The 13,418-nt window shown below is 39.2% G+C and overlaps 1 protein-coding gene across 4 annotated transcripts in view; it reads left to right on the top strand.

Moving 5' to 3' along the window:
* Window positions 1–13,418, top strand: part of Ogt (O-linked N-acetylglucosamine (GlcNAc) transferase) — a 44,932-nt gene that overhangs the window by 17,185 nt on the left and 14,329 nt on the right. For all 4 annotated transcript variants that reach the window (XM_055596924.1, XM_055596923.1, XM_055596922.1 and 1 more), the window contains exons 6-15: window positions 205–284; window positions 2,764–2,959; window positions 3,204–3,344; window positions 3,963–4,063; window positions 6,131–6,284; window positions 6,371–6,472; window positions 6,760–6,939; window positions 8,464–8,622; window positions 8,742–8,831; window positions 12,838–12,963. In XM_055596924.1, the coding sequence (XP_055452899.1) occupies window positions 205–284; window positions 2,764–2,959; window positions 3,204–3,344; window positions 3,963–4,063; window positions 6,131–6,284; window positions 6,371–6,472; window positions 6,760–6,939; window positions 8,464–8,622; window positions 8,742–8,831; window positions 12,838–12,963 (1,329 nt within the window). The remainder of the gene's footprint in view (window positions 1–204; window positions 285–2,763; window positions 2,960–3,203; window positions 3,345–3,962; window positions 4,064–6,130; window positions 6,285–6,370; window positions 6,473–6,759; window positions 6,940–8,463; window positions 8,623–8,741; window positions 8,832–12,837; window positions 12,964–13,418) is intronic.

Raw genomic sequence — 13,418 nt, 5'->3', positions numbered from 1 at the left:
ATGCTGGGCAAGTGCTTTGTCACTGAGCCTAGTCCCACCCTCCAGTTACTTTGATGTTAATGAAGGCTTATAGATGAGAGGGAACTAAACAAGAAATGCTTTTAAAAACATCTTTATTCTAGAAAATGTAATTGGATATCTAAAATGACTTTAGAATAAAAGTAGAATGAGAAGTTAATCTAAGTAACTGTCTTGTAATTTTAGGCTGTCACCCTTGATCCAAATTTTCTGGATGCTTATATCAATTTAGGAAATGTCTTGAAAGAGGCACGCATTTTTGACAGGTGAGAATGTTCTCTTTTTTAATTTTCTTGTTTTTGTAGAGTTTGGTTTAAAATGTGACAACAGCTTCCTGAAGTACATTTTTCTAGAGTATAGTTTTCCCTCATGGTGTCTGCTCTTAGGTTTTGCTTAAAGATGTTGTTGGATAACTTTTCCATTTTGGTTTTTCAGAATGCTTTTATCCTACCACTTAGTTCAGTTGAAATTTTCTTCATTGTAAAACTGTTAGAAATGAGTACCTTTTGGACTAAATTGTTCCTTTGATCTGAGTCAGAAAGATCAAGTTAAAACTTGACTTTTAAGTTTTTGTTGTTTGTTTAAAAAAAACTGCATTTCTAGCTGGGTGTGGCTAGGGAAAAAATCTAAAAAGAAAAGTCCTTGAGCCAGGTACAAAGGACACTGCTATGCCTCCCTAGTCTTAGATACTCGGGAAGCCCAGACCAAAGAATCCCTTGTGTCTGGGAGCCTAAAAACCCAAATGGACAAGAAAGTAAAATCTCGTTTCTTAACAATTATGAATTAAATGTTAGGCTGAGTATGGTGGTGCATGCCTGTAATCCCAGCATTCTGGGAGGCATAGGCAGGTGGATTTCTGTGAGTTTGAGGCCGGCCTGGTCTACAAAACAAGTCCAAGACAAGGCTACATAGAGAAACCTTGTTTCAAAACAAACAAAGAAACAAACAAAATCAAAACCAAAACCAACAACAAATGTTATGTCCAGATCTTAAGGTTCCCAAAAACCTTCAGGAGCCGGACCGAGTATGCAAGAGCAAAGAGCTTTATTCAGGCTTAAGCTCAGTCTCTCCACCATCACCAACACTGTGGATCAGAGAGAAGAGGTCCAAGCAGCTACATGGCAGGGTTTTCATTTGGGGTTTGAGCAAGAACCTGGAATTCCCAGCTTAGCAGTTACACAATTGGATGGCATTCAGCAAGAGCAAGGGTGTTACAGAGAGATTGGCTAACTAACATAACTAACATTGAGTGAGCTATCTATAGACCTCAGGAATGTTAGGTCAGTGGGCTGCCCAGCACAGATGCCCTACCCTGAGATAAGATACCCTCCCATTCTTGTGGTTATCCTCATGTTGTTCTCTGGGTAGGGGATTTTATGGCCTTGTTTCTGGAATTGATGACCTATGGCTTAGTTCCTGGTGACTTTGGAGGGTGTCAGCCCTGGTGTTTTTCACAACAACAACAGAAAAATCTAATCTGCTTTTCTAATTTTGTGTGCATTTGCATATGTATGGTTGTATGCACACATGTGTTCAGGTGAATGGCACATGGGGATCTAGAAGAGGACATTGAGTTTCCATCCCTATCTTGTCATTCCCCACTTTAGTTCTTTGAGGCAGTTTCTTGGGGCTCACATATTTGGCTCGGTTGGCAGTCAATAAGCCTCAGTGAGCTCCAGTTACAGCACCCTTTCTCCAGTGCTGAGGTTATATGCTTGTACATGACCATACCTAGCTTGTTAGGTTGGTGCAGAGATCTAAACTCAGGTTCCTATAGTTACATAATAAGCATTCTTAGCCACCGATCATCTCCCCATCCCCTTGAATATTTTATTTTATGTGCATGGGTTTTGCCTTTATGTATGTCTGTGAACCATGTTGGGAAGTCAGAAGTGGGCATCAGATCCTCTAGAACTGGAGTTACTGAGTGGGTTCTAGGTTTAAAACCAGAGTCCTCTAGAAGAGCAACCAGTGCTATTCGCTGAGCCATCTATCCAGTCCTTGACTGAAAACTTTTTTGTTGTCAGAGGAAAGTCTTTCTTTAGTGGGAATACGTAAGTGTTTTCCTGTGAAAATTTGGGAGGCTGAAGCAGAAGGATTGTTGTGTGTTCAAGGCCAAGGCTGGTCTATAGAGCAAGAGCCAATCTCAAAAAATATAGCAGGGACCTGTGTATAATTCCTTACACTTGTAATACCTATACTTGAGAGGCCAAGTAAGAAGGCTCATAGTTGATAAGGCCAGCCTAAGCTGCAGAGTAAAAATATTTTCTCAAACAAAACAAAACAAAATAAAAATGCAGAGCCATGGAGTTTGTTCAGTGGTAGAGCCCTTCTTTAACATGCATGGGGCCCTAAGTTCCGTTCTTAACACTACACAAAAAAATACATTTTATAAAAAAATGAGATTTTGGTACACAAAGTATAAGTTAATTGTCATTCATTAAAATTAATTGACATTTTTAATATAGTGTGTCTGGAGTTAATTGTAATAAAGATTAAAGTTAGTTGGACTCTGTGGGGGGCAGGGAGGGGACAAGATGGCTCAGTGGGTAAAAGTGTAAGCCTAATGACCTGAGTTTGATCCCTGGAACCCACAATGAGGGAGAGAACCAACTTCACAAAGTTGTCTTCTAAATTCCACATATGTACTGTGGTCTATACCAACCTGATACACACTAATAATAATATATTTATATTAGTTGCATTTTGTGTATATATGTTTATATGTTTTTGTTTTTCTCACAGAGCTGTGGCAGCTTATCTTCGTGCCTTAAGTTTGAGCCCCAATCATGCGGTGGTACATGGCAACCTGGCTTGTGTGTACTATGAGCAAGGCCTAATAGACCTGGCCATCGATACCTACAGACGAGCTATAGAACTGCAGCCACATTTCCCCGATGCTTACTGTAACCTAGCAAATGCTCTCAAAGAGAAGGGCAGTGTAAGGAATTTCAGTTTCTTTTTACTTCTTTGTTGTGTGATAGAAAAGTCTTTCTTGTACCTATTAAGTATTGAGCTGGTTATATTGGCTTATTTTGGAGTTTTGGTTAGTGGGAAGGAGGATAATGAGAAGTATCCATTTTTACCAGCAGTTAGGTTCAATGATACAGTTACTTAAATTGCTGGAAAAGCAGTGGTCTCTCTGATTTCTGTGTAGTTTTTGAATGGTTTGTTTTATATTCCAGGTTGCTGAAGCAGAAGATTGTTATAACACAGCTCTTCGTCTATGTCCTACTCATGCAGACTCTTTGAATAACCTCGCCAATATCAAACGGGAACAGGGCAACATTGAAGAGGCAGTCCGCCTATATCGCAAAGCATTGGAAGTATGTTTTATCTGCGTGTCTAGCCTAAGCCTGTGTGACAGTAGAAAGCATTTTTTTTTTTTTCTGAAACAGGGTTTCTCTGTGTAGAACTGGCTGCCTTGGAACTCACTTTGTAGACCAGGCCGGCCTCAATCACAGAGACACACCTGCTTCTGCCTCCCACATGCTGGAATTAAAGGTGTATGCTACCATTTTGCTGCTGTCTTCTACCTCTTAAAGAGGTTCATTCATTATATATGTAAGGTCCTATGCCATGCCAGTCACCCCTACATTGAGTTCATTACTTTACGCATATGTGAGATGTATACAAAGACTAGAAAGCTAAGTAAAGCTAGTACAGTGAACAACTCAGGACAGTGTCTAATGATTAGTAGGTGAGGTAGGAATTTAGTAAAGAAGCTGCATTAATCAGCATGAATAACAGGAAGAGAGGCGTACCGCACCTTTGTGTATAAAGTGGAGGAAGCCGTAGAATTAGAGCCACTAGACCTGAAGAATGAGTAAACTTGGAAAAGGTGGAGAGAAGTTGAAGTATGTTGCAAAGTTGTCAAGAGTTGTGGGAGGTAACTGGGAGACTCTTTCTGCTATTTAATGTTAGCTCTGATTGTGACTCTGTAGGTCTTCCCAGAGTTTGCTGCTGCACATTCCAATTTAGCAAGTGTTCTGCAACAGCAGGGCAAGCTGCAGGAAGCACTGATGCATTACAAGGAAGCCATACGGTAAGAAACTTCTTCTTTCTGTTTTCATTTATTTTATTTTATTTTAATTTTTTAAAAAAAATTTGAGATTATAATATAGTTACATGATTTCCCCCTTCCCTTTCGTCCAAAACCCTCCCATATGCCACTCCTTGCTGTCAAATTCATGGCCTCTTTCCCCATTAATTGCTGTGACATGCATACATGTATACATATTTATATGTATATACATTTCTATTTTTTAAACTTTTATTTACTTACTCGTTGATTGATTGCAGGGTTTCATTATGTAGCTCTGGCTGTTCTGGAACTGTATGTACATCAGGTTGGCCTTGAACTTATAGAAATCTACCTGCTTCTGCCTTCCAGGTGCTGAGTTTAAAGGCATGTGTCTCCACGCCTGGCTTTTTTATTTTAAACTTAAAAATCATTTTAAAGTGCCAGATGAGGTGGCCTAAGCCTGTAATCCCAGCGCTTGGGGAGGCAGAGGCAGGCAGATTTCTGTGAGTTCAAGGCCAGCCTGGTCTACATAGTGAGTCCAGAACAACCAAGACTACACAGAGAAACCCTGTCTCAAAAACAAAAACAAAACAAATCATTTTAAATTATTCATCTGTATAGGGTATATGTAGTGCATGTAGATCCTAGAGAGGCCAGAAGAGGGCACCAGATCTCCTGTAGCTGAAGTTAAAGACAGTTGTGAGCTGCCTGATTTGGGTTCTAGGAACCAAACTCACTTCCTCTGGAAGAGCAGCCAGTGCTCTTAATTGTTGAGCCACCTCTCCAGCCCCCTTGTTATTTGTTTATTCATTTACTTATTTTTAGTTTTTATTTAGTTTTTATTTTTTCAAGACAAAGAGTCTCTCGATGTAGCCGTGACTGTTCTGGAACTCATGTTAAAGAGGCTAGCCTAGAACTCACAGAGATACTCCTGTTTTTTGCCTCCCAAATACTGGGGTTAAAGGCTTATATAATATCCTGCTTAAATTGTTAAGAATTATATTTTATTTATTTTGTGTGCGTGGAGGGAATGTGGGCAAATACTACAGTTGCCATGTGGAGGTCAGAAGACAACTTATCAGAGTTGCTCTATCTCTTTATCTAAGTCCTGGGGATTGAACTCTTTTTGTCAGGTGCCTTTATCTGCTGAGCCATCTCACTGGCCTTTTAAAAATACTACCTTTTGTTTTGTTTTTTTGAGACTGGTTTCTCTATATAGCCTTCGGTCATCTCCTTGGCCTGTTATCTTTTGAGACTGTTTTTATCTGTATTACCTTGGGCTATCTCACTGGACTTTTAAAAATAGTCTTGACTTTTTTTTTTCTTCTTCCTTTTGGAGAGAATTTCTCTGTATAGCCTTGAGCCATCTCACTGGCCTCTTGAAATAGTTTTGTTTTCGAGGTGGGATTTCTCTGTACAGCCTTGGGCTGTCCTAGCTCTGTAGACCAGGCTGGCTTTGAACTCACAGAGATCTGCTTGCCTCTGCCTTCCAAATGCTAGTATCAAAGGCATGATCCACTACATTCAGCTTATTATTGTCATTATTATTTTAAGCCTGGTGCAGTTGTGCACACCTGTAATCCTAGCACTCAGGGAGGCAGAGGCACGTGGATCTCTGAGTTCGAGAGCCAGCCTGGTCTGTAAAGTGAGTCCAGGACAGTGAAGGGTACACAAAGAAACCCTGTCTCCAGAAACAAAACAAAACAAAACAAAAAAGATTTATTTTATGTTGAATTATGTGTATATGTGTATAAAATGCCTTCAAAATTGATAAGAGGGTGCTCTAGGGGTACAGCTGGATATTGATGCTGGGAGCAGTGAGAGCTTTTAACTGCTGATCCCCACCTAGTAAACAATGTACTATTATTATCTAATAATTTCTTATTTAATAATAATAATTTAATAATTAAAAGTTTGGCATTTGACAGTTACTAAAATGATGCCTCATCCTTCTGGTGGTGGGGATTCAAGCTAGGCCTCATGCTTGGTAGGCAAGCACTATACCACCAAACAACATGCCAAAATCCACAAATGGTTTAGTAACAACAAAGATTTTACATAAGATAATGAAACTTTTGTGTTCTTCAGAATCAGTCCTACGTTTGCTGATGCTTATTCTAATATGGGAAACACTCTAAAGGAGATGCAGGATGTTCAGGGAGCCTTGCAGTGTTACACTCGTGCCATTCAGATTAATCCTGCTTTTGCAGATGCACACAGCAATCTGGCTTCCATTCATAAGGTACTGCTCTTTATTCTAACATGGCCACTTTAACATTTTAGTTTCATTGTAGGAAATTCCTTATAAGATTTTTTTTTTCTTTCCAGGATTCAGGGAATATCCCAGAAGCAATAGCTTCTTACCGCACAGCTCTGAAACTTAAGCCCGACTTTCCTGATGCATACTGTAACTTAGCTCATTGCCTACAGGTAAAGAATTTCAGTGATTTTCTTTGATTTCAATGATTTTCTTTCTGTATTATTGTATGCCATAATAATCCAAGCCTGGCTGGAGACAGTTTTTGTTTGTTTAAGTGGAGAGCAGCTTTCAGGAGTCATGGGTAGCAGGCATTGACAGGGCCTTTAATTACTGAGCCAGCCGCAAGACCATGTTTTTAGTAGGTTATCTAATACTATTTTAGGAGCTCAAATATTATTTGTAAAAAAAAATCCTTAGGTAAGTTTTCTGGATGATAAATTTTTTTTGCTTCTTCTAGATTGTCTGTGATTGGACAGACTATGATGAGCGAATGAAGAAATTGGTTAGTATTGTAGCTGAGCAGCTAGAGAAGAATAGGCTGCCTTCTGTACATCCTCATCATAGTATGCTGTACCCTCTTTCCCATGGCTTCAGGAAGGCTATTGCAGAGAGGCACGGGAATCTCTGCTTGGATAAGGTAATCCTTGTTTTAATCTTTTTGTTATAAACTAAAATGCAGATAAAAACATTTATATAAATCAAATGTATATCTTCACCCAAGTTGAGAAATGAAACTTTCCTAGCTACCTCAGAAGCCACTCTTCACTGTGTCAGCTGAACTCTCTTCACTCCAAAGGATAGAGACCTCCATTTCATTTATTTATTTATTTGTTTGTTTGTCTATCTGTCTATCTATATCTATCTATCTATCTATCTATCTATCTATCTATCTATCTATCTATCATATTTTGTTGTTGTTCTTTTCTGAGTGAAGGTTTCTCTATGTAGCCTTGGCTGTCATGGACTCACTTTGTAAAACAGGCTGGCCTCAAACTCACAGAGATCAGTCTGCCTCTGTCTCCCCTAGTGCTGGGATTACAAGTATGTGCCACTACACCTGGCTGAGACCTTCATTTCTAATGGTAAGATTTTCCTTTAAGGTGGAAATCTAGGCTAGACATGGTGGTCCAAAGCTGTAATCTTAGTACTTCTGTAATCACAACACTTAAGAGTCAGAGGATGGTGAACTGAGGCCAGCCTGGGCTACATAGCAAGCTCCTGCCTCAACCAAACACAGGCAAAACCTGTCCACCTAATAAATCTAAAAAGCAAACTGAAGACAACAGCAACAAAAATAAAAGCCCTATGGGGTGTTTAAATAGAGCATGTGGTATTGTATATTCAACTTTGAGAATTAGAACATGATTTGATTGAGTTTGGAATCTGCTCCAGGGAATGGAGTGGTAGATATAAATTTCTTCTTTTTTTTTTTCTTTCAAAATTACTTCTCTGTAGAATTCCCTAAAATACCATTTGGTTTATCATACTCTATTCACATTTTTTTTTTCATTCCTAGAAGTTTGAGAATTGTGTAGGCTGTTTTATATGTCTGTGAACAGGTTAGGTATGAATCATGAACATTGTGCAACCATCACATAACTGCTGATCTAAACTGCAAAGATGGCATCAAACTGGCCACATGAATTAAATGAAGTTTGCTGTCCAAATTTTTTTTCATAGATTTCTAGCTTCATTTCTTGGTTTTTTTTTTTTTTTGTTTTGTTTTGTTTTGAAACATGTTTCATGTATCCTAGGTGTAGCTGTGCATCACCTTGAACCTCTTGTTCTTTTATGCTTCCACCTCCCAGTTACAGGGATCATAGAGGTGCATCAACATGCCCGTTTACTTTTGTTGTTTGTTCTGTTTCACTCTGTCACACTGGCTGGTCAGTAACCTGGTGTGTAGACCAGGCTGGCCTCAAACTTACAGATCCATATGCCTTGTCTTCCTGAGGATTGAGATTAAAGAAGGGCACCATCATGCCTAGTTTTTCTGTAGTTCTGGGGACAGAACCCTTCAGGTTTTATATGTGCTAGCAAAGCATACTACCCATTGAGCTTCATCACCAATCTCTGTTTTGAGTTTTTTTTTGTTTTGTTTTTTTTTGGTAAAAATTTACATGACTTGAATTTACTAATGAGCATTGCATTCTGTTGGTAGATTAATGTCCTTCATAAACCACCATATGAACATCCAAAAGACTTGAAGCTCAGTGATGGACGATTGCGTGTAGGATATGTAAGTTCTGACTTTGGAAATCACCCTACTTCGCACCTCATGCAGTCTATTCCAGGAATGCACAATCCTGATAAATTTGAGGTAAGAATAGTTTTTGGCAGCTTTCCTCTGTCATTTTGAATGTTAAGGTCACTGTCTTTTGAGAAGTTGGAGTCAGGTTATTAAGTACACCCCACCCCCACCCCTGCCCTGCCTTTCAGGTATTCTGCTATGCCTTGAGCCCAGATGATGGTACAAACTTCCGAGTGAAGGTGATGGCAGAGGCAAATCATTTCATTGATCTTTCTCAGGTATGTAAAACTCTGATCCTTTTCATTTAAAAAAAAGTGTATTTAATGATATGTATGTGTTTGTGTATGCATATGTGCATGTATAAGGGCAGGTGCCCTAGGAGGTCAGAAGAGAGTGTCTGGTCTCCAAGGCTTGGAGTTACAGGTGGTTACATGGGTCCTGGGAGCAAATTCAGGTTCAGCAAATGAGCAAGTACCTTAAATTCTCTAGTTTTAAATTTTCAAGCAAATTTGAAAACAAAAAACTATTGATACAAAGTGGGTTTATTTGTATGAGGAGTTGAACCAAGGGCCTCATGTGTAAGATAGTTTGTAGTTTTTTATGATGGGTATTAAACAGGAGGACCTACTGTATATGGGCAGTTTGTTCTTATTTCTTTGGTCATTTACACTTATAAGTGGCATGACATTTGATGAAGTAGCACATAAAATAGAAATATATAACTGTGTTTGCCGTATAACTATTCTAAACAGTGAGCTTGCACTCGAGGCAGAGGACACTTTTAATACATGCTAAACGAAGAAAAGAAGGGTAAATAGTTTAAAGAACATACATCTTGTTTTTTTTTAAAGCAGCCTTAGCTAACCAGCTAGTTTAAGGATAGTCTAGGCTATGTGAGGTCCCATCTCATTAAAGAAGCAGAAGCAGCAGCAGCAGCAGCCACTTATCTGTTTCTGAGTTTTCATGTGTGTGTTATTTCTGAGTTTGCGTGTGTGTGTGTGTGTGTGTAATTCTTTTGCAGGAGTCCCAAGGGAGTGTTGAGACAGTACATAGCTATGTAGACCAGGTTGGCTTTGAACTTGTGGTAATCCTGATTTAACCTTCTCTAAGGTCTAAGATTGTGGACATATGGCACTACTGGTTGGTGTCTTTTAGTTTTTTTTTTGTTTGTTTGTTTGTTTGTTTGTTTGTTTTGTTTTTAGATACAGGGATTCTCTGTAGCCTTGGCTGTCCTGGACTTAACTTTGTAGACCAGGCCGGCCTGGAACTCACATTAGTCTCTGCCTTCCTCTGCCTCCTTTAAGTGCTGGGATTACAGACGTGTGCCACTGTGCCCAACCTGGTTGGTTGTCTTTATTTCTGTATTTGGCTCTATTCTTTTCTCTATAAATTTTATGATGAATTAAAGTTGAAACCTATGGGAGAATTAAATTTGCTAAATATATAGAATTTTCCTGTAGGTTCTATTAGTCATATGGGTTACTATTAAATAAATATACATTTAGACATGAATACACATAAATATGTGTATATTTGCATGTAAATACACATGTATAAATATAAATCATTGGATTGAGGACATAATTCAGTTGGTATAGTGCTTCCCTATTATACACAAAACCCTGGGTCTGATTCCTAGCACTGCACAAACTGTGTGCCGTGCCTCACACCTATAATCTCAGAATTTTGGAGGTGGAGGCAGAGACAGTAGGATCAGGGTTGAAGGTCATCCTTGGCTACATAGAGTTCAAGCTCTGCCTGAGCTAGAGACCCTGTCTCAAAAATACTTAAGGCTAAGCACAGTGGCACATAGTTTTTGTCCTACTAGGCAGATCTCTGGGAGTTTGAGGCCAGCCTGGTCTGCTTAGCAGTTCTATGCCAGCCAGAGCTACATAGGAATACTCTGTTTAAAATAACTAATCAATAACAAATAAATAATTGAGTAAGTAATTGAAGTTTTGGTGAGAATCATGTTATTTAATAAGGTTTATACACTAGTATCTTTTATAGTATAGTCACTACTTTAAAAATATGCCTGGTTTTCTGGGTTTTATTTTTGAGACAGTGTTTAAAGTGGCCCAGGCTGGCCTTAATCATGAGCAGTTTATGCAATTCTGGTCATTAAATCCAGGGCTTTGTGCATACTTGGCCAACATTCTGCCAACTGAGCTACATTTCCAGCTTTGATTTTTTTTTTTTTTTTGAGGCAGAACCTCAACCATGTAACCAGAACTGCCTGTGAACTCCAGTGTAGCCTCACTAGCCTTGATCTCAGCCTTTTTAGTGCCAGAATTACAGATGTGAAGCACCCTAGATGGTTTCATCTTTGTTTATTTATAGGCTCACCATGTGTCCATTCCATGGTTGCCTTAGAACTCTGTGTAGACAAGGCTGGCCTCATACATAGACATTTACCTCCTTCTGCCTTCCAAGTGCTCATCCTGAAGGCATGTACCACCATGCTTCCTCCCTGCCTTAAATTTTTTTGATTGATTTATTTGTATGAGTGTTAAATGCATGTGTTTAGTAAATCGTGTGTACATCATGTATGTGCTTGGTGCTTTGGATGTCAGAAGGAGTTGAATTCGCTGGAACTGGAGTTACAGATGGTTATTAACCACCAAGTGCTGAGTTCTACATATAGTCCTGCAAGAACAACAAGTGCTACTGACCACCAAGTCATCTCTAAGCCTGCCACCCATTGTTTGCTTGTTTGTTTTTGTTTTTGTTTTTCCATGACAGGGTTTCTCTGTGTAACCTTGGCTGTCCTGAACTCTCTTTGTAGACAGGCTGGCTTCAAACTCACAGAGATCTGCCTGCCTCTGCCTCCTGAGTGCTAGGATTACAGGTGTGTACCACTACGCCCAGCTACCTTTTTGTTTTTTTTTGTTTGTTTGTTTTTGTTTTTGTTTTTGTTTTATGATAGATTGACTAGGTAGTCAATCTGGTCTTCAGGTGCTAGGAATATAGGCACATGTCACCCTAGTTTTTTTTTCTATTTTCGTCATATGGTACATACGTATATGTGAATGTGGTATATGTGACACATGCACATGCGGGTACACATGCAGGTTCATATAACGATCAGAGTAGGACTTTGGATATCTTTGGGGTTTTTTGTTTATTTGAGACGGGGTATCTCTACATAGCCATGGCTGTTCTGGAATACAACTCACTGTGTAGACCAATCTTTTTTTTTAATTTAAATTTAAATTTTATTAATTAGAGTTTATTCACTTTGTATTCCTCTCAATCCCACTCTCTTTCCCTCTTCTTCTCCTTTGCCCCTCCCCCAGTCCAATAATAGGAGAGGTCCTCCTCCCCTTCCATCTGACCCTAGTCTATCAGGTCTTATAAGGACTGGCTTCATTGTCTTCCTCTGTGGACTGGTAAGGCTGATTTCTAGTTCACAGAGATCTACCTGCCTCTGCTTCCTAAATTGTGGAATTAAAGGTGTGTGCCACCATGCCCAGCTAACTGTGGAGACCTTGCTCTTACACTCTTGGGCCTTATTTTGGCTGGAGCTGGCAAATCCTTCATCCTCCTATCTCCAACCTCCACAGACCTAAGGTTACAGGGGCACATGTGTGGCCACACTTAGCTTTTGATATGGATGGTGGAATCTAAACTCAGGTCCTCTTGCTAGCATAGCTGGCCCTTGTACTCACAGAGTCATCTCTAGTCCTCTGTTTATAACATTTTCCATTGAGATTATATTATGTCAAGCTTCTGGTCTTTTTTTTTTTTTTTTTTTTTTTTTGTTATGTGATCTTGCTTTCTTTCTTTTGACAGAGTCTAAGTATTTAGCTCTGGCTTGTTGCAAATCCCTGATTTTGCCTCAAGTTTCCTGAATGCTTAGAGCTTCCAGGCTTGTAACAATGTGCTTGGCCTGTTCATCTTTGAAGGCACATTTCAAATACTGGCTCCTTCTGAACTCTGTTACTAATCCATTCAATTTAGAAGGAAACTCTGTTTCCTTTATTTTCTATTTCTGTAATGCTTTGATGTTATTTTAGTGGTGTTAAACCCTATGTTGTCTCCATTAACTTAGTTCATTGATGTGTTTCTCATCTCCTTTTTATTGTTTGCTTGTTTGAGACAGGGTCTCATGTACCTGAGGCTGGTATTTTACTCCTGATCTTCTTCTACCTCCCAAGTGCTGGGATTACAAGAGTGAGCCACTGTACCCAACTTTCCCATCTCGGTCTCTGAATTCTGTTTAATGTCATTAAAACAAATGGAATTAATCTAAGGTTCTACAAGTTCTTACTGTCTATTCCATAGATACCGTGTAATGGAAAAGCAGCTGACCGCATCCACCAAGATGGAATTCATATCCTTGTAAATATGAATGGGTACACAAAGGGTGCTCGAAATGAGCTCTTTGCTCTCAGGCCAGCTCCTATTCAGGTAAAAGAATAATCACTCACAATATCTATTGGACTAAAAAGACAGTGGTATTTGGTATATCTCCATCTGGCTAACTGCTCTTGAAAACAACAGGGTAGACATTCTTGATTTTAAAGAGTGTTCTTAGAATGCATGTGGATGGATTTTTGGGTTGTAGACACATTCAGTGCCTACCAGTAAAATGTCAGTGGAGACAGGCATTTCATGGTTTCATATAAACAGCTCCTATATCTAATTAATTTGAAGAACACCTTAACACTTACAAGGTTAGTTTGAAAGGCTGCTGGCTTGTTCTTGGCTAAAGAAGCCAACCTCTCTTATTTGTTATTTGCATACATGATTTGGGAGCCTTTTGATGACAATCCTCTCTTGAAAAAAAACTTCTTTGGGAGATGATTGCTACAAACACACACACACACACACACACACACACACACACACACACACACACACAC

Source organism: Psammomys obesus, unplaced genomic scaffold (genome assembly GCF_907164565.1).
Source record: "Psammomys obesus unplaced genomic scaffold, mPsaObe1.curated_primary_1811, whole genome shotgun sequence".
NCBI classification, from domain to species: Eukaryota; Metazoa; Chordata; class Mammalia; order Rodentia; family Muridae; genus Psammomys; species Psammomys obesus.
The sequence above is the reverse complement of the archived record's forward strand: the minus strand, read 5'-3'. Positions and strand labels throughout refer to the sequence as shown.